The sequence below is a fragment of the Propithecus coquereli genome, unplaced genomic scaffold (assembly GCF_000956105.1).
Source record: "Propithecus coquereli isolate 6110/MARCELLA unplaced genomic scaffold, Pcoq_1.0 Scaffold459, whole genome shotgun sequence".
Lineage (NCBI taxonomy): Eukaryota > Metazoa > Chordata > Mammalia > Primates > Indriidae > Propithecus > Propithecus coquereli.
The window spans coordinates 2,688,171-2,709,599 of record NW_012150385.1 but is presented as its reverse complement, the minus strand read 5'-3'; the positions used below and the strand labels follow the sequence as shown (position 1 = coordinate 2,709,599).

Genomic DNA, 21,429 nt, shown 5'->3' with positions numbered 1-21,429 from the left:
CTTGTCCCTTGTGTCTGGAAGCCACCCTCCCTCCAACCCTCCAACCTCTTCCACTCTTCCAGGCCCCTCCTTAGAAACTTCTCTGTAGCCCACTTGCTTGTGGCCACTCTTGCACCGCTTGGGTGGGCAGCTGGGCATGTCTCCAGGCTTGACACCTTCTCTCCTACCACCTGTGGGTTATGTCACCTCCCTGGGCCCTTGGGGTGGAGGTGATGCTGGGGTGTGTGTGTATGTGACCTCGGGACAGTGTCTGGCACTGGGCATGCCGCTGCCCAAGCTGGTGGACATTAAAGCAGGCAGGCCTGAGGGTTGCTGGTCCACTGCCCACCTCCTTAATGCTGTGTGTCACCTAGAGGGCTGATCATTCTCAAGTCTGTTGAGTTCCTTTCACTGAGGCTGTTAATAAGACTGCAATGTCAAACATGCTGGGGTTTGTTCTTTTCAAATGAAAATGACGATGACTTCCTCTTGTTGGGTGTCACCCAGTTTGGGCGGAGTTCACTCTGGAGGTGGGACTGTAACTCTTGACTCACTGAGCCGTCTGGCCTTCTCAGACACCTGCACCTGGAGAACGTCTCTAAGGACATTCCAGAGAAGCTTCCAGTTTTGTTCCTCAATGGACGTACTGTCTCCTGAGTTTTGTCATGAGGCTTAATTAACTCATGTCTCTCTCTCTTTTCTTTCAGTCTGCAACTGTGTCTGATGGTGGTAAGTCACAATTTCTGATGTATATTTTTATTATTTTTAACAAAGTTTTCAAATTGTGAAAGTCTTTGTCAGTTGACACACTCAAAAACACGTTTTCTTTGCCTTTCCCTGTCCCTTTGTGGGAGGGTTTTAGTTGTGGTGAATTCAGGGGGCGCTTTCTGTCACCTCCTGGTGGCCTTGGCCTGTGTTCGGAAGCTGCTCACTACGGAGGAGTGTGGTGAGCCTGAGCATGAGTGTGCTAGAGCAGCGGTCCCCAACCTTTTTGGCACCAGGACGGGTTTCATGGAAGACAATTTTTCCACAGACTGGGGGTGGGGGTGGGGGTGGGGGGTTGTGGGGTGGACGTGGTGCAGAGCCCGGGAGGTGACGTGTGGCAGTTTCCTAATAGGCCATGGACCAGTACTGGGCCTCGGCCTGGGGGTTGGGAACTGTAGTGCTAGCACATCCATGGTCGTCCGGGCGGGGGCACGTGCTTGGGCTGCTGTCCCTCCCATCGCATGCCTGAGTTGACAAGTCACAACGTGTGTTTGCTGTTCCCTTGTTGTATAACCAGCTTTTAAACCAGCAAGTTAAGACTTCAAAGAGCTTGCTGAATTTGAGCAATTCTGGAATTTTGGGTGAGACTCTGGGCTGCTTAGTTTCCTTTTCTCAGGAGAAGGATAGTAGGTGAATTGAGAGTGTGGGATGAAGAGGAATCAAAAACCTTCTGTCTTTGAATAATTTGAAAGGAATTCTTTTAAAGGAACTGATTGAAAAAGGAAATAGCCAGAAATGTCTTATTTCACTGAAGATTTCTCTGATGTAATCCTTATCGTTTTAGTTTGATGACTTTTTTTAAAAAACTCTCCAAAATGATTTGGAGAGTCTCTTCCAAATATTCCTCATTTCTTATAATACTCACAAAAGTCCTTATGCTCACAAGTTTGTTGTTGTGTTTTACGTGTTTCTGTCTGTCCTTCTGTCTGTGGGAGTTGAGTCGCACGGTGCCGCACAGGCATCAGCCCTTTATTCTCACTCACATGCTGGGGTGGTCCGCAGTGCGGGCGGTGACAGCGACAGCTGCTGAGAGGCGACAGCACCCGGTTGAGGCTGCCCTCTTTGATTGCAGGTTAAAGAGAGGCCAAGTATAGTTTTCTCAAAACTTTCTGTCGTCCCACAACTGCTAGTCTCGGTCCTGGGGCCCAAAAAGAGCTGCTGTCCCCTGCCAGGACAAACATGTGCGTACTGGAAGCTGAGGCTGGTGGGAGCCTAAAGTTTGCATGTTCAGGATGTGTTTTTTGAATAAAGGAATCGTACTTCCTAGTTTATGCACAGTGATAATCGTGTCACTTAATCAGCCTTAAGCTGAGAGTGGGAAAACTTCCTTGGTGAAAAGAAATAGGAGCTGTAACCAAGTCCAGGATAAAAGTGAATGGTTTTCATAACATTTTCTACTGTGTTCTGACTTCTCTTTTCTGGTGGAAGACATTCATTTCTGCAGGAAATGTATAAATTTGAGAGGTTTACTTAATATGTTTAATCATATATAATAATCCTTATTTACCTCTAAAAGTTTTCTTCTGTCAGCAGTAGGTGCAGGGAGTTTTATTATGCAGTCCATTTTCTCATTTTTAAAGACCTACGCTTCCCAAGTGTGGGAAGACCCTACTCCGAGCCACGCCAGCTCTGTTGTCCCTTGAGGAAGTGGTGCTCTGGCTGGGTGGCGGGGTTCCCCTGCCCCTGAGGGGTTTCCGAGCCCTGGTCCCCTCTGCCCTCCACTTCAGAGCCAGGCCTGGGGCCAGGCCCCTGCTGTGGGGAGTGCCCTGCAGCAGGAGGGGAGGGGAGGGGAAGAGGCTGCTTCCCGAGCGCACCCTGAGTTTCAGGACCTGTGCCAGTGTTTCATGTTATTTTTCCATTTTCAATTTCTTTAGTGAACATAAGAGTAAAAAAAAAAGTTATATCGTTTAATCTGCATGTTAATTCTAGGTCTGACCTCCAGGATCACGTGGTAAGGCAATGGCAGAGCTGCCTTTTCCCTACTACTGCTTCTCTGTACGCGCTCCCTGGGCCATGCCATCCACCCGTTACACCACTTTCCATCTAGGGGAAGGATCTTAGGTCTCTATCCGTTCCAGACCTCTCTCCATTCTTGGTGTGTTACATTCTCTTCACGGTGGCCATGAACTTTTCTAGATTAAATCAGGTCCTTTTATGGTTCATAAGGCTGATGTTTGGGTTTTCATGCTCATGTGTGAGATGTGCCTCCTCAAACCTTGTTACATCAGCACATTAGCAATCTGACGGGAAAAAAATTTAAAAATTTAAAATTAATTCTAGGTCTGTATTATATCCTGCCATTGTTACAGGTGGGGGTACCGAGGCAGGGTGGGAAAAACTGATCAAGATCATATAAGTGCAGGTGGAGCGCCGGGGCTCAGGCCTGGGGGTCCCCCATCCTCCGCACCCTCTCCTGGAGAGCCCTACCCAGCACTGGACCCTCCCCTCTCCAGCCCCTGCCGTCCCTTCCCATACTGGCTTCCAAGGATGCCCCCGCCTCAGGCAGAAAGAGGGGCCCTGCCCCCCGCAACCCCGTACTCTGCAGCAGTGACAGGAGCTGGCTGAGAGAGTCTTGACGGAAACTTGGGGTGTGTTTCCACACAGAGATATTTTCATAGTCTGTGGTCAGTGCTGGGTTCAGGCTCACCAAGGGGAGCCCGGGAACTCGAGCACCACACTGTTTCTATGGGGAAATGTGGGTTCCAGTAGGGACTTAGGAGTCGCTTGGATGGCAGGACAGTGCCAGGTGGCAGCTGTCCCTACCTAGTCATCCAGGCCAGTTTTGGTGATTAATAAATTACTCACTTAAAAATATTTTTTGTTCTATTAACCATGCCGGTGAGGTAATATGCTCTCATTTAACTGTTTTATTCCGTGTCACGTATTATACTTTTATTGTTTATGTTTTTACTGTATAGTTGTGTGGCTTTATTTTAAAGAAGTTGGACAATGCTGTTTTTGTAATCTTTGTCAACTTTCTCAGGAGGGGACCGGCCTATGATGTCTGCCCCCTCCTAGCCAAAGACCACCCTAGGAGAGCAGGGTCAGCGGTTGGTCTCCACGGAGGGCAGCCAGGGCCTGAGGGGGAGGGATGGGGAGCAGGTGCTGGCTGGAGGGAAGGAAGAATGTCCGGTGTTGTAACTGCCCGTGGGACATCATCCAAACAAATCACACAGAAGCGCAAGGGCCATCTGGGGGAGAGCGTAAATTGCTAAGAAATAGGTAAAAGTAAGACCTTCTAATTGTTAATGGAAGAAGGACCTTCCGATTTCCTGATTCCAGGTTTTTGTACAACGCAGCTGGGTTATTACAAAAGCTTATTCTCATAATGTTTTTCACTGTGAAAGCTCTGTGCCAAGAGCCTTGCCAGGACTCATACCTCAAAAGGGTAGGATGTATTCTGCTGTGGCTGGATGTGCTTTGGAGGTTGAGAAGCTGAGACTGTCACGGAGCACACCCTGGCAGCACCTCCTCCGGTAGGTGTGGATTTGTAATCGCCGGGGCATCAGTAGATGAGTGTGGCTCTGGCTTTGGGGCCATGGCCTGTCTAAATGGCACCTCACTCTGGCCACTCCGTGAACACTCAAGCCCCACCAGCCTCACTCCACACAGGCTGGTCCCAGGTCCCCCATCCCTGTGTCCCTGTGTCCTGCGTAGCTTGGATGACTTAGCTCTGCCCCAGCATACCGTCCACTCAGATGGCCCATCCACTTGTGGCTCCACATAGACCTCTGTCTCGTCACCGTCCCTATGGCTGCCTATCTCTCCCACTCCCTTCGCCTAAACGCCTGCCCCGTGGCAGCAGCAGTCATCTGCCTGGCACCTGGACTGGGCCCCTCTGCTGGCTCAGAGCTGCTGGGTGCTGTCCCCCATCCATGCCCCCCACCCTGGTCTCTGGTGGCCCCTCAGGCACACTCGGTCTTGCAGGGGCTCACATGGTGCTGTTCTGGCTTTCCTATCCTGACCACCTGCCCTCATTCTTAGTGGCCACTGTCAATTTCCTGCCAATGCAGGAATGACAGCATTCTGTCATTTTATCCTTATTTATTTATTTCAATGGATGTAGAGGTACAAGTGCAGTTTTGTTACACAAACATATTGCACAGTGGTGAAGTCTGGGATTTAGTGTTCCCATCACCCAAATAGTGCACATGGGACCCAACAGGTAACTTTTCATCCCTTACGTGCCTCCCGCTTTTCAAGTCTCCGACGTTTGCTCTTCCCCTCTGTGTGACTGCGTATACCCTTAGTAGCTTCCCATTGTAAGCGAGAACATGCGGTATTTGCTTTTCTGTTCCTGAGTTACCTCACTTAGGATAATGGCCTCCAGTTCCATCCAGGTTGCTTCAAAAGACACCATTTCATTCTTTTTATGGCTGAGTAGTAGTCCATGGTGTATATACACCACATTTTCTTTATCCACTCATCAGTCGGGGAGCTACATTTTGATTATTGATCTGTATCATTGCTTTTGCCTGCCCCCTCCCCCCAAAAGTGACCTCCCCGTGGCATTCAGGGCTGTCTGCGGTGCTGAGTGCAGCAGCTGGCACAGGGACTGTTTGTTGAGTGAATGATTGAACTGTAGCACTCGTGATAGTGAGCAGACATCAGCCAGAGCATCGGAGTGAGACTTGGGTTAGGACAGTGGCTTTCAGCGTTTCTTCTGTTTGGTAGTGAAACCTTCTCAGAAAGCAAGCAGACAGACTTAGCAGGATCCTGTTGGGAAGGATGCAAAGGCAGAAATGCCTGGTGACATCTGTGGAGAAAGCTCCCATACTGCCCTGCCACCGGCCAGAGTCCCTCGGTTGACTTCATCCGGGCTCTGCCTGGCCACGGATGAAGATGTGGGTCCCACCCTTAACCCCAGCTCACAGGCTGACCTCCAGGGCAAGTCATTTGTCTTCCTTAGTCTCACTTCTTCGTCTTTGCTCCAGGCCTCGCGGATGCTTCCCAGCCTATGTCGCAAGAGGTTGTCAGGGAACAATCGCTGAGCGCTACAGGCTTGGGAAGCACGCGGCTGCCTGATGGGGAGGGTCACTCACACTGCCAGATTAATTTAGGGGACTTAAACTACGTCTGTCTTTAAAATATAAAGTGTTACAATAGTTAATATTTTAGACAAATGAATTTGTATTCTATAAAATTATGAAAGAGAACAGGAAATGTAAAAAGCTTAAGAGTAGTACCATGGGTATTTATATAGAATTATTGGGTAAATTCACATTTTCTTCATCAGAAAAATAATGTAACCTAACTGCACATTTTTCCAAAACGTTTGCTAAATAGCAGAAACAGAATGTTAATTTGCAATGTGCTATGTGAGAGCAGTTGTTTTAACCAGAACCCTTTACTTTGATGTATCACATTCTTTATGGTTTGCTTTTGGACTTGAAAATTATGCCCAGAATAACACAGTGTATTTATAGGGTATGGAATACTGTATTAGTATTTGTAAACATGAGTCAGACTGTAGATTTTTGGTTTTGGAAGCATGGAGGCTTGATTTCTGCCAAGATGGCTTCCAATGTTATTTCTTTCCAGTTCTATAAGATATTTGGAGAGAGTTTTTATTAGTAATTATTTATATTATCAAAATTTTTTTCAAGCAAACAAAAGTTCAAAAGTCATAAAAAACAATGCCCACATACCTACCTTCGAGGATTAACGCATGCTAACACTTGAGATGTTTGCTTGAGAATTTATTCTAAAGCACTGGAGTGACACTGGAAGTCCCTTGTGCCTCTCCTGCATTCCCTCCTCCTCCTCCTCCTCCTCCCCAGAGGCTATACCTGGAGTAACTGTGACCTCTTCCCACTCTAAGGTAATTTATCAGTTTGATTCTTAGGGAAAAAACAAAACAAAAACCTCTCTCGTGAAAGCTTAGGCATGAGGAACAATGCCAGTACTGTACTGTTTAGTGATCCAGGGGTTACTGTCAGAGGGCACGACCTCAAGTGGGGGACGTGAGGGCCACTCCTGTTTCTGCTTCTCAGTCTGGGAGCTGGTTACACGGGCGTGTTCCCTTGTGAACACCCATCGATCGGGCCGCTTAGGATTTGTGCACTTTCCTGTGTGTGTTATACTTTAATAGTTTACTGCAATAGCTGATATTGTTTTAAACTTGTGAAAGTTTAACTTTGGGCTTTCAAAGTGTTCTGAAAACTAACAGACTCACCCTCACAATATGTATAAAGTTGCTGGAAGAAAGTGTTATGTAGATTGGGTTGAAAATCTGATGGGCCAAAGTAATTTAAGGAAAAGGTCTAGACATAGATCCTGAGCTTGGGGAGAGGGCTCAGGCTCTCCCCAAAGGCTCTCCCTGAGTAGCTTTGGTGACATTTGGGAAATGCTCCACCCCGGCTAGATAAGCTGCAGGAAGGTGTCCCCTCTGTCTGTACCACTTAAAAGAAAGCTTTAAAGACTTTTCTCTATTGTTGGTTTTCAGCAATCTGATTATGGTGAGACTTGGATTGGTTTTGTCTGCTATTCTGTTTGGGATTTGTCAAGGTTCATATACTTTCTCATTGCTTCCTGCCTTTCAAACGCTAATTACATGTCAGACCACTTGATTGTTCCTGCAGGTCATGGAGGCTCTTTCATTTTCAGTCTTATTTTTTCTCTCTGTATTTAATGTTTCATAGTGGTTTTGCTCTAAGTTCATTCTGCAGTGTCAAATATGCTCGTAATTTCATCTTGTGAATGCTTCATTACAAAGATGGTTTTTCATCTGCAGCAATTCCTCTGTCCTTTGATTTTTCTCTGCGGAGTATCTGCAAGCTTTCCTTTGCACCGTGAGCATGTGTGTTCTATATATAAGACACGCAGAGTCCTAGACACATTGTCTATCCCTTTACTGACTGGTTTTTTATGGGTCATGTTTTCTGCATCTTGTCTAGTCATTTTTGACTGGGTGCTGGGCTGTCCTCCAGAGAGCACAGAGGTTGGTTTGGGGCAGTGAAGCTGCTTTGGGGTTGGCTCGATCCCTTCGAGGTTTTTTTTAAGCCTTATTATTATTTTTTTTTTTTTTTTTGAGACAGAGTCTCACTGTGTTGCCCGGGCTAGAGTGCCATGGCGTCATCTTAGCTCACAGCAACCTCAAACTCCTGGGCTCAAGCGATCCTCCTGCCTCAGCCTCCCGAGTAGCTGGGACTACAGGCATGCACCACCATGCCTGGCTAGTTTTTTCTATATATTTTTAGTTGTCCAATTAATTTCTTTCTATTTTTAGTGGAGACGGGGTTTCGCTCTTGCTCAGGCTGGTCTCGACTCCTGAGCTCAAACAATCCGCCCGCCTCGGCCTCCCAGAGAGCTAGGATTACAGGCGTGAGCCACCACACCTGGCCTAAGCCTTATTTTTTACAGCAAATCTAAAGTAGCTGTTACTCTGGGGCTAGTTTAGCCTCATTACTTTAAGCCCAGTACCTATGGGGCCTTCTTTGAAGGCTGAGTACTCAACAGGCACCGGCTGGAATCAGACACCTCCCAGCCCTGTGTGAGGAGCAGTTGCCAGCCTGCAGCTCCTTGCTGTTCTCTGCCCTGCTCCACCGGGTCTTGCCCTGTCCCAGGCACCGCTTAGAATTCAGTCGGGACGCCAGGCTCCTGCGAGTTCCCGGAGCCCTTTGTCCACTAGCTCTTTTCTGGCACCTGGACATTCCAGCCACCCTGGCCTTCCCTGGTTCTGATCTCTGTCTCTTCAACTCGGGAAGAGCCGTAATCTGCCGTGGCTCCCAAAGTGCCTCCCAGCAGACAGTGGGGCTGTCACAGGGCCCAGCTCCCTGATCTCTTCTCCATGAGCAGTCACAGTCTTGTGCTCACTGTGGCCCAACATTTGAGAACTGTTGCTTGCACATTTTGTCTAGTTTTCTAGTTTTATGTGGCAGGAGGGGAAGTCCAGTCCCAGATACTCCCTCAGGGCCAGACAGAACTCTGTGATATAATTTTTTTTCACTCTGTTTATAGGATATGGTCTGTAAAATTCAGAACAAAATCCAGGTCATGACAGTTTCTTGAATAATGAGCTTCAGTAATTTCCCATTACCTGTAGGATAAAAGGTGCCCTTACAACCCAGAGAGAGTGGGTTCTCATCCCCTGGCCCCCCGGAGTAGCTATTGCCCGACACAGTGTTGAGCACGGACACAGTCAGTGAGGGAACAGGGCTTCATTCCGCATTCTCATGAGCTCTGATTACCTTCACATTCCTGTAACATTCTGGTAGGCTTTATAACGCATTCGGTTATAAAAAGTCAGAGCATCAGAATGAAGCAGTGAGATGAAATATTGGAGTATTTCCCTGAATATAGCAGGAGTCGATCTGTGGTCATCACATGTCACACTGAGCCCAGCCTAGCCAGTCCTTGGCAGCACCGCCCCTGCTCTCTCTAGGAAACACTTCAGGGCTTCGGCAAGGCCCTTCTGCTGATGGAGAAAATTTGGGGTAGGGACTCCTGGCTTGCCTGGCTCCACGCAGAGAGGCACCAGGCATAGGCATGTGGTATTCAGTGGGGCTCCCGACACTGGCGAGGGTGTGGCTGGCGTGGGCGGGGACAGGAGCACTCCCTGCGCAGCGTGTGCCAGGTGCTCCACGGTTCGATGCGCTCAGTCCTCACCGCAGCCTCATCAGGTGGGCGCCAGGTGCCTCCTGTCTATGTTAAAGCCATGGCCTTGGAGGGCAGGCTGCCTGCCAGGCCAGGCGGTTGGTGGCAGGGCCTGCATTCTGAGCTTGTGGCTGGCACCAGCTGTGCGCTTGCCCACTGCATGGTGTGCTGGTGTCAACACCACTGTTTGAGCAAAGATCTCTTTGTGTGTGGCTCCTGGAAGCTCAGGACCTGGACAGGGACGTGGCCCGGAGCTTAGTTAGCTGAGGCCTGTCCCTGGTCTCGGGTGTATACTCTAGGTCAGCTGCATCGGCCTGTCCTGGTGTTTGCGCCTTGTCCAGTGGGGCTCTGCCTCCTGGAGTTTGAACAGTGTTCGTCATGTCCGTCTGGAAGGGGTTGCGGATCTTGGGTGAATGAGTCTGCTATGAGCAGCGGTGGTCAGGGTGAGGCTCTGGGAGTTGGCATAAACCTGACAGCTAATATCTGTGATGGTCATTTGTCATGGTTCTCTGGTCACAAAAAGCTTTTATATAAATGTTTTCAAACGTCAAGAGCAGCCAAATCTGAGAATCACGACATCATTTACTGTTTTCCTGGCTTAGAAAGGCCTCCTTTTGAGTTAGTTCACGTTAATCAAGCTCAAGTTGCTGACACCATTGAGGTTTCTCTTGGGGAGCACTGGGGAGACAGCTGGGGTTGGGGAGGAAGGTGCCCATCCCAGGCTGACCTAGCCTGGCTCCGTGTGTGTCCTGCTCGTGGCTGGGAAACAGCAGGTGCAGAGACAAGCCTCTGCACAGGCCGCAGGCCACCAGTGGCCCTGCTTGCCAGCTTCGCTCTGAACTTGGTCTCTTCATCCTCAGACGACTGCCCTTCCCTGGCATTTCATCCGGGACTCGTTCAATGAATCTTTTTTGTTTTGCTCACTTTCCCAGGTGCTGGGGTAGAAACAAGAGCACAAATGCACCGCCCCTGCCCTGCTGTCTGATCGGTCACCTGGGCATGTCCAGCACAGCAGGCGCCATCTGTGTCACAGGACAGCCTTCTGCGTGTGACAGCCCTTTATTTTTTTCTGGTGACAAGTCCCCCAAAATTGAATCTTGACCCATTTGAATATATGAAATGCAAAATAACAAATCTGGAAAGTAATGTAGATAACAAATGTCTAATTAGAATACTTAATTTGTTCCATATGTTATATTTAAATAAATGATACTAATTTTAAAAGGTGGTTCTTCTCACATTTCATGATACTGTTTTATTCAAATGCATTTTTGTTAACAACTGTTTTTCAAGTATTGAAAACTTTCTATTGAAGAATGACTTACACACTGAAAAGTACATACACCATCAATGAACAGTTTGAGGGGTTTTCACAAAATGAACACACCTGTGGTATCAGCACCCAGCCCAAGAAACAGAATGTCACCAGCATCCAGAAGCCTTGTGGGCCCCCTCAGTCGCCACCCCCAGAGGGGACCACTCACCTGACTGCTGACACATTGGTTAGTTTTGCCTGTTATAAACTTATACAGAAAGACTCATGCAGAGTGTACGATTTAGTGCCTGGCTTTTTTCGTGTCACGCTAGGCTTGTGAGTTTTGTACCTAGGCATGCACTGGTAGCTGTTTACTCTCCTAGCTGTGTCTTCTCCGTTGCGTGAACATGGCACTGTTTTTCCATTCTACTCTTGATGTCTTCTGAGTTGGTTTTGACTTCTGGCCATTACAAATATACAACATGCTTGTGCAGGTCTTTTGGGTGGACATCTGCATACATTTCTGCTGTGATAGTTTGGGCCATGGGTTTGTATATTCAGCTGTGGTAAATACTGCCAGTTTTCCCAAACACAGTTTTGCGGCGTACACCCTGACCAGCCGTGTGTGAGAATTCTGGGCATTCTACATACTCACAACACTGTATTGTCTGTTTTCATTTTAGCCGTTCAAATACATATATGGGGCATTGGATTGTAGTTTCAGTTTGCAGTCCCCTCATGACTAGTGAATTGAGCACCTTTTCAAGTATTTTTGGCCATTTGAATAGCCTCTTTTATGAAGTGTCTGAGACTTCTGCTTCTTTTTTCCATTAGGTTGTCTGCTTGTCCTTACTGATTTATAGAAAAATTTAAAAATATATTCTGGAAATGATTTTGTGTTGGATTTATATACAGTTATCCCTTGGTATCTGCAGGGGGTTGGTTCTAGAAATCCCCTAGATTGTGGTCTGTGGATGCTTGAGTCCTTGATATGAATGGTGTAGTATCTGCATGTAACCTCCCATATACTTCAAGGCATCTCTAGATTACTTATAATACCTAATATAATGTACTAATAAATGCCACATGAAATCCACAGTTGGTTGAATCTGTGAATGTGGGATCTGTGGATTCGGTGAGCTGGCTCAATGTGGACATACCCTGTATTTTGGATTTATGTATTTATGTTGGATGTATGTGTGCAGGTAAGCTCTGCTATACCTGTTCACTCTCTTAGTGCTGTCTCCTGATGACCAGAAGTTCTTAATATAATCCAGTTTATCACTTTCCCTTTAGTGTAATGCTTTTTATGTCCTTTTAGAGCAGGCTTTGCCTTTCCCAACACGATGAAGGTAAAACCATTATTGATTTATCTTTCACATTTAACTCTCTGATCCATCTGGAATTGATTTTTTGTGTATGGTATGAGGTAGGTGTAAGATTCATTTTTTTGCCATGTGGTAAACAGCTGTGTCAGCTTCATTTAATGAAAAGTTGATCCTTCCACACTAACTTGAAGCCACACCTTTATCAGGTAATCATATATTGTGGTCTATCTCGGGCCTCTGTGTTCTCTTCCACTGGCCTCTGTGTCTGTCCCTAGATTAGGAGTCCATGTCATAATCGCTGTCACTTTGTTGTGCATTTGGACATCTGGTAGAGTGCTCACAGTGCTTGTCTGCAAGATTGCCTTGCTTATTCCTGGCCCTTGCATTTCCTTATACATTTTGGATCTGATTTTTAAGTCACTGGCAGCTGTCCAGAGCCCTCTTTGCCTCTGTCTGAGCTAGTTGAGATATAACACTTTAGGAATCTGCGTATGATCCTTTTATTGGAAATGTTATCACAAGCCACACACAGCCATCAACGTTCAGACAATTGGGTTTTTAAAATTGTAATTGTACGTATGTGATCTTCATTGTGTAGTCACTGACTGTCTTGCTCTCAAAGTCTTGAGTCTATTTCCCCAGGGATAGATACTAAATTCGTGTTGGTTTGCCATTTAAAAAACTCTCTCTCCTAAACGAATGACCTCTGTAAGTATCTAAAACCAGTATTAATCGAGATTATTTCAGGCTAATGTGTCACTCTCAGGTAGACTCTGTTGTTCAAAAGCAGGCGAGGAAGAAGCTGTGACGCAGCAGACTCTATAGGGACTCAGGTATGAAGGGCTGGTCCCATCGAGCAAAGCCCGTAGAAAGGCCACACATGCCTCTGGGCAGCCGGGCACAGCGTGGTGGGACGCAACGCTGGCTGTGGCAGAAGAGTGAGGAGCTGTATGAGTGTGTGGTATGACAGGGCCCAGTCCAGCCCCATGGTCAGGATGGCCGAGCAGAGCTGAGGCCTGGAAGATGAATTAAGCTTAACCTCACTGTGAGTTTGGGGAGAGCCAGGAAAAAGCTGAGATGGCAGCGGGGGTCAGGGAAACAGAGGGAGAGTGGCTGTGTGTCTGTGTGTCCATGGAGAGCAGCTGGGGTGAGGCGAGAGAGGCCCCAAGACTGACAGGGGATGATAATGGTGTCTGCGAGCTGGGAAACGCCAGGGTGGGAGAAACAGATAACGGGGCAATAAGAACATTTAATGTCTTGGCAAACCTGAATAATTAGAGATCGTGCAGATAGGTGGGTCCAAACCTCTATGCTACGTAGGAAACCAGACAGCTGGAGATGCTGCTTTAGGAGGCAACAGGACGCACACTGAGTGAGAGCACACACTGGAGCCACACGGCCGGGGGGAGAACCTAGCGGCTGTGACCAGCCATGTGCCTCCCTTCTGTCCTTTATAAAATGGAGACAATAATAGGACACATCTTAGAGGGACTTAGAACAATACCTGGTACATACTAAGGAGCTATATATGGTAGCTGCCTTTATTAGTATTACTAGTGTTGTCTTAATTGCATTTCCAATATAATTGACCACTGGAGGTGAATAAAATTACCTATAGGGACTGGGTAGAGAAAAGAGCCTGAAGGAGGTTACAAGGTCAACAGAAGAGAAGGAGCATCAAAGGAGAAAAACTCTCCATTTAGATTGTTAATAATCCAATTTTAAAACAAGCAACATTAAGCTGGGCGTGGTGATGCATGCCTATAGTCCCAGCTGCTCTGGAGGCTGAGGCAAGAGGATCAGTTGAGCCTATGAGGTCAAGACCAGCTTGAGCAATACAGCAAGACCCTGTCTCTAAAAATAAAAAAATGATAACAACAACCAAAAAAACACAAGTGACATAAGATTAAAAATAATTAAATGAAAGAAGATATAACAGGCAATATTAAGAAAAAAGAATTAATATCAGACAAATTGAAAAAGCAGTAAAAACAGTAAAGAGGACAGTGTGCACGAAAGTAGCATCATGTGTATAAAGCAGAATTTGATGGAACTATAATAAAAGGGGATAAGTATTCCAGGGAAGATTATAATAGACCTTTTTCAGAAACTGAGAAATCAAGCCAATTAAAAAAATAGTAAGATTACAAAGTATTTGAATCATAAAATACACAAATTAAATCTAGCGGATACATAGAAAACTTTACACCCAGTAGAGAATACACTTTTCCAAAGATGCTGGAACATTTACCGATGTTATGGAGTATTCCATGCCACAAATGCAGTTGCTACAAATTAAAAACAATATTTATACCATACAGATCATATCTACTGATAGCAGTAGATGTAATTAAATTAAAGTATATCACGAAAAGATAACAAAAAAACCCAGGTGCAGTGTCTCACCTATAATCCCAGTGACTTGAGAGTATCATTTGAGCCCAGGAGTTTGAGGCTGCAGTGAGCTATGATGGTGCCACTGCTCTCTAGCCTGGGCAACAGAGCAAGACCCTGTCTCTAAAAAAAAAAAAAAAGAAGAAGAAGAAGAAGAAAGATGACAAAAAAGAGTCCATACAATTGAAAGTTTAAAATCATACTTCTAAATAATCCATGGATCAAGAAGAAAATTAAAAGGGAAATTCTAATACAGTTTAGAACGGTTTATAATTATAGTACCATCAACACCAGTGGAATATAGCCAAAGTGGTTTGCAGATAAAAATTTGTAGCATTAAATGCATATATTAGAACAAGTTTGAAAACATAGGAAATAAGCTTTCAACATAAGAAAGTAAGGAATAAAAGAACAAAACAAATGCAAATTAAGATTAAGGAAATAATAAGGATAAAAGCAAAAATTAATAAAATGGAAAACAAAACAAACTGTATTATAACTAATTAATAAAACAAAAGATAAGTCTTTGGCAAGTATGATCAAGAGGGAAAAGACAAAGATAACATTAAGAATGAAAAAAGGGTCTTATGTACAGTCAGAGAATAAGAATTAAATCTATAAGAACTGTGAATAAATTAATACTATACCTTTTGGGCAACTTTTGGGAAAATATAAATATCAGAGTTGACTTAAGAAGTGGAAACTTTGATTAGATAAATCTGCATAGGCAAAATGATTTGGAAGTCAAAGATCTATCCCCCAAAAGGTACCATGTCCAAATCAATTTATAAGTGAGTGTATTGGCCAGTTTAGGTTCATTAATGTTGTAATACCAACTAACACCAGCATCCTAGTGGATTTAACAGAGTAAAAGTTCATTTCTTACTTGTGTTATATCACATGCCTATTGCATTTGGCTCTGTTTTTGTTCTGAGTGTTTCCCTGCAGCAGCCGGGCCATTGGAGCAGCTCCCATGTGGGACACTGTGGGCCTAGACAGGGGGAGAAGACAGTGTGGCAGAATCAGGTCGTGGCCCCAGTACTTTTCCCAGGGGCACAGGTCATGCTGTTTTACACTGGCCAAAGTACAGCATGTGGCCAGGCCTGACTAAGTGCACAGGGCTTGAATAATCCTCCCACATAGAGAAGCAGCCCATAATTTGAACTTAATATTGTCTCCCACACAGGGCATAGAAGATGGGAAGCTACACACCTCATTTTACAAGACTAGCACATCCTTGATACCAAAACTGAATGGCATACAAAGATTAAATTATTGGCTGTTTTCACTTATGAACAAATATATAAATTTCTAAATAAAATGTTAGCAAATTGAATCCAGCAATTTTTTTTTAAATGCATTCTTAAGAAGTGTAGTTTACACAAGAAAAGCAAGGATAGTTCAACACTGAGGAATTTTCATTCAAGTCACTGTTCATTCAGCAGTTATTTTTTTGAGCTCCTGCTTTCTTCTAAAAACTCTCTAGTCGCTGGGGGGACATTGTTGAATAAAACAAAGTTCCTGCCTTCCTAGAGCTTTCATTTTAGTGGAAGAATGTTAACAGAAATTAACTGATTATGTTATATTAATAGATTAAAGGAGTAAATCCATGTGATTATCACAATAGAGGCCAAAGTGTAGTACCTGATAAAATTACCGATAAAAAGTACTCATTCTTTTTTTTTAAAGTTATGCTTAACAGTCAAATATTAGAAGCATCTCTATTAGGGCCAGGAATAAGACAAGGATATTCCCTATCCCAGCAACAATTTATTTAACATCATGTTATAGATTCTGGCCAACACTATAAGACAAGAAAAATAAATAAATTTTAAAATTTGGAAAGAAATAAAACCAACTAATCATTATTCACAAATGATGTTATCATCTAAATATAAAACCCAAAGCATGTCACATGGCCAGGTATAACTTTTAGAACTAATGGAGTTCAGCAAGATAAAACTTAGGGGCTTTCCTAAACAGTACGCATAGTTTCTATGGTAGAGTATAAAAAAATTCAGAATGCTCAACACCAAATTAATAAGATAGGTTATCTTTGGGGAGGGGCAATAGGACTAGAATTTTAGGTAATCAGATCAATAGGTATTTTAGATTTATGTTTAAATTTTTTAAAGGAGAAAATATTTTAGAATTGTGCATGCATTGAAACGTGAGGTTATATGCCTTTCAGCCTGCACTGTCTCATAAGCTTGTATTTGGGAAAAATGATCCACTTACTCAGTCAATATTATTGAATGCCTGCTGTGTGCCTGGTACTATTCCTATGAATGTCAGTACATAGTTGTCATCACAATTTTATAGAACGGTTAAGCAACTCGTAAGTTATTTAGTAAGGAAGGGAGTTCTCACAATATCTCTGTGAAGTCAGTGTACCATTGCTCCCACTTGGTCCCTACAAAAGCCCTATGAAGTCAGTATACTGTGACTACCATAGCTTTACAGGAAGGAGAGCACCTTGCCCAGCTAGGAAGCCCACACTGTGAGCCACCACATCCGGGCAGGTGAGACTGGGCTGAAGCATCCAGTTCTCAGAACAGGGCTTGGTATGGAGCAGGCATTCAGTCAGGACCAGCGAATCAATGAGAACAAGATGCTAGCCCCGTTTCCTGCTTGCTCACCTTAATCCAGCCAGTTTCAGGAAGAGAACGGAGGAAATGGCTGGGTACCCCTCTCAGAGTTGCACCCCGCCCCCAGCCTTGACTCCACCATGGAGCTGCCAGAGCAGAGGCAGCAGGCGCCAGAGCAGGTGAGCGCTGCCTGCCTGGCTGGGCACAGGACCAGTGTAGTGACCAGATTTTTGGAACCTCAGTTTAGGACAAATGACTTTTTGATTGTTTTATATAAAAAGTCATATTAATATAAAAGGTACAAACACTACATTGTGTTTAGTTTTGCATCTACCATTATCTTTATTATTAAAATTACATAGAATCATAACCATCCCAGAAAATCCAGGCTATATGGTTGCCATAGCTAATCATGTCTCAGTTTATGCCTGACATATAAAGTAGGTCTCATGTGACTTCTTTTCAGCTTAAAGAGCTGCCTCTAAGTGTCAACCCTGGTGGAGGAGGCGCCTCCCCCATGAACCCTGTGTAATTCTGCACCCTCGGACCCCCCGTCCTGTTGGGGAAGGAGCTCTTTCCTTGTCCCCATCTCTGGGCTGTTTCAGTTGAAGCGCAGGGACTGTGTCTTTAGTTTCTGGGTGGCCCCACCTTGGCCTTGCGGGGGGGTTTAGGACCATTTTCGAGTCTTCCCCATGAGGTCAGTACTTGGGGTTCTCAAGCTTCTGCACTGGGTGGTGTCCTCTGAACAGGGCCACCACTGGGAGGTCTAAACTTCATGTGTGGCCATTGGCACAAGAATAGAAGAGGAATGTCACCATAAAGTGTAAATATTTTATTAGTTGAAATGAAATAAATCAGTTTCACAAAGGAATTAACCAGTAAATGAGTAATGTAAATTTTTTTCAGTTCAAGTCAGCATAATAAATGAATTCAGTTAAGACTGATCTTTGAAAAAATGTCCTATGTCTTTTTTGGTGAGTCCTGGGGGCTCCCTGTGGTCAGATGTACCCCTCGTCTGCCAGCCACTTACGGACACAGTTGACAGCGCTAAGCCTTGGATCCTGGAAATTCAGGGTGACAGGTGACAGGATTCACTTGTCTGCTGGTCGCCTCACACTTCCCACGCTGACCCTCTCGGGCGCGTGGGCTCTTGCAACGCGTGCCCCTATCTGCTGGCATTTCACTCTCCAGAAGGGCTTTGCGTCATCTCAGACTCGGGAAGTTTGTTTTGCTGTGCTCTACGAGAACAGTTATAAATCAGACCTTTCTAGTGCTAATTCCAGGAAAGAACCAGAATTTAGATGTTTTCTGTTTGGGCCCACATTTCTCCTGGAAGGATACCATGCCTGAGGGTCCGTCCTCCCCAGGGCTGTGAGGTCTGGCTGCGGGAAGCGCCATGAGGGAGTCTGGGCCCAGCACAGTGAGACCCCAGCAGCAGTGAGCACGGGCCCAGCATCAGCTCAGGCGGGTCAGGAGGTCTTTAGACCTCGGGAACCTCATTTGTCTTCGATCAACAGCATCTCAACTCTGTTTTAAGGTACAGTAGGCTTCCAAAAACATTTAAGTAGGGCTTTGTAATTAGTAGCAGATTTTTGTTAAAGTGAGGAGCTACGCTGGCCTCCCCAGTCTTGTGCTGGCTGAAGCTAAGAAGGGGCTGAGCCTGTCCCACCTGCTCTTGCCCTGCCCCTCTCCTCAAGGCCACGTGCTCTATTGCATCGCACCACCAGAGACAGAGCATCCTCCGGGGCAAGTCTCCACCTGAGTTTTCCCTGGAACTGGACTCTGTACTGTACTGACCTAATAGCAGGTGTCCACAAGGCCTGGCTGCTTTGAAGGGTGAACCAGTTCACTCTGGTGAACAGGTGCAGGCTTTGAAAAGTAGATGATGTGATATTAAAACTGTGAGTTAGTAGGTTTGTGTTTTGCAGCAGTGTGTGTTAGTAGTTCTTAAAGTACTTTCTGTGTGTGCTGGGCTCGAGCAAATGAGTAAAGGCATCAAAGATCGTGGGGGCTGGGTGTGGTGGCACACACTAGCACTTTGGGAGGCTGAGATGGGAGGATTGCTTGAGCCCAGGCATTGGAGGCTGCAGTGAGCAGTGGTGATACCATTGTACTCCAGCCCTGGTGACAGAGCAAGACTCTGTCTCAAAAAAAAGGGACCATGGGAGCCAGTGCTCTGCTGTTAGGGAAAGAGCTACAGATACAGAAAAGGGGAAGATGATAGTGTGATTGGGATGTTGGGCTGGAATTGGAGGTCCCAGCAGGAACTTGTGGTATTTAACAGACGTACAGAGAGAGAAATAAACATAGAGGTGTGTGTGTGCATCCACCTGTCCTGGCTCTGTCCACTGGGAGGGCCTGGAAGCAGTGAGACCCCAGCAGCAGTGAGCACCCCGTGGGGCCAGACTGTGGTGTCTAGTGCCACTCTTCAGTGGAAGGACTGGCTCCTGGGCTCGGGCAGGGAAAGCACAAAATCACAAGATGAGCCTGGACCTCTTTTTTAATGCCAGTAAGAAGGCAGTGCTTGATGCACGATGAGGACACATGAGCAGGACACGGGTGCCAGCTGAAAGGAGGGCTGGAGCGTCCAGACGCAAAGGTATTGCTGGGGCATAAATGAGCCCTCGACTAAAATAAAAGCCCACCGAGTCCATGCTGATAGAGAGCACGAATTAATCATCACAGGGAGAAGGGAAAGCTCCAGGGCGGAGCGCCGACTGAGTGCGGAGGAGGAGCAGTGGCCGCCGGTGCTCAGGTCGTGGACGCAAGCTTGAGGAGCAACACACTCAGAGCCTGAGAGTGGGACCCACAAACCTTCTGTCACCAGGGAAAGTGAGAGCCTCAACAGGGGAAACCTGGCACCCAAACCACGTGATTGGAGCGACCGTCACTGCCATTCCGACCCGCTGTGACACCACGTACCCCTGAGAAGAGGCTTGGAGACAGACAGCATCTCTCTGGGGTGGTCTGCCACATCACAAGGAAACATCAGACAGCGCCAGATTGAGGGACAGTCTCAGAAAGTAACCAGCCTACATCAAGGTCCAGAGACATAAAGAAAAGCTGGAGAATGTTCCAGATTAAAGGAGACGAAAGAGCCATGGCAGCAAAGTGAGTCTCCACTTCAGTCCTACACTGTGGAAAATAGCTGTAAAGGACACGATTGGCGAAACTGGAACTTGGACTGTTGAATTTCCTGGTTTTGATGACCGTGCTTAGATATAAAAGAGGATATCTTCATTCTTAGGAAGTATATGCTGTCTTATTTAAGGCAAAGAGGCCTGCTGTCTCCAGCTTAATCTCAAATAGTTCAGAAAAAAATTGCCTGTGTGTGGGTTTGTGTGTGTTTAGGGAAAGAGAGTGTGGGGGGAGGGGTGATGCAGCAAGTGGGGCCCAGTGCGGGCCTTTGCGGGACTTGGGGAGAGGGATGTGGGAATTCCTCTTATTCTTCTTGTACCTTTTCTGCAAGTTTGAAATCACATCAAGATAAAAAGTTGCACCCCAAAAGGATGGCACACATTGCCTAGGAAGGGGCAATGTTAGTGTAAACGAAGGTGCTTTTCCCGTGGCATGTTCCTGCCTCTGGTCTCCCAGTACATTTTACTGAGCTGCTGGCTCCCGGTTTCTGCCCCAGTGACTCACCTGCCTCACTCAACACAGTCTCAGAGCGGCACAGCAAGCCCCTACGTGCCCCGCCCAGGGGACTGTGGCGCCTACCCTAGGTGACGTGGCCAGAAAGGAGTAGAGCCAGACGTTGGGCCAGGCCCCGTCCCTGCGCCTCTGTTGCTGCCGGGGGCGTTCGGGGACACAGCATGTGCTTCAGCAACTGGAGATCGAAAGTGCACTGAGAGAAAGGTGGACCAGTCAAGGCTAAGCTCCATCTTTAAAGCATTTTCAGGAATTTTTTTCTTAGAAAATGTTGAGATTGATTTAATACCCTTTTACTAGAACTGCCATGAATTTATAATTGTTTGCATAGCAGTGCATTCAAGAATCAAAAGCAGGGTCGGCAAACAGCCAGCTCTCATCAGGAGAGCATTGCTGGGACAGTCGCGCCATGCCGTGCGAGTTGTCTCTCGCGGCTCTCGGAATGGCTGCGAGACAGCAGCGGCCTAGAGCACTGCCTGGCCCTTTGCGGAAGAACGTAGTAGCCAAGCCCCGTGGTGTTTGCGGGAAGTTTCCTAACCCTTGGAAGCCCTCAAGGGCCTCACAGACCGGGCACTGCTTGTCCCTGGGCAGGTGAGAACAGCGCAGAGGGGCGGGGCCGTGCACCCTCTTCCTGGAGCCTCCTGGACGCCCACGGGCTTTTCAGAAATGCCCGTGAGTTGGCATATTTTGCTCTGATGTAAAAATGTTCCTTATGGTTCAGTTTGCTGTAGTTGCTTATTACCTAATTAAACACAGATTCCTGGCACCATGCAGTTTTTGGTGATCACTTTCTCATTAAAAAGATAGGTTTTTGTATTTATGGGAATTTAAAAATTTTTAGGATACATATAGAAATAAGAGTTTAAAAACCTCATAA

At 46.1% G+C, this 21,429-nt stretch overlaps 1 protein-coding gene across 2 annotated transcripts in view; it reads left to right on the top strand.

Moving 5' to 3' along the window:
* The window catches only part of RGS12 (regulator of G-protein signaling 12), a 139,730-nt gene that overhangs the window by 88,467 nt on the left and 29,834 nt on the right, over positions 1 to 21,429 (top strand). For both annotated transcript variants that reach the window (XM_012655057.1, XM_012655056.1), the window contains one exon: positions 687 to 708. In XM_012655057.1, the coding sequence (XP_012510511.1) occupies positions 687 to 708 (22 nt within the window). The remainder of the gene's footprint in view (positions 1 to 686; positions 709 to 21,429) is intronic.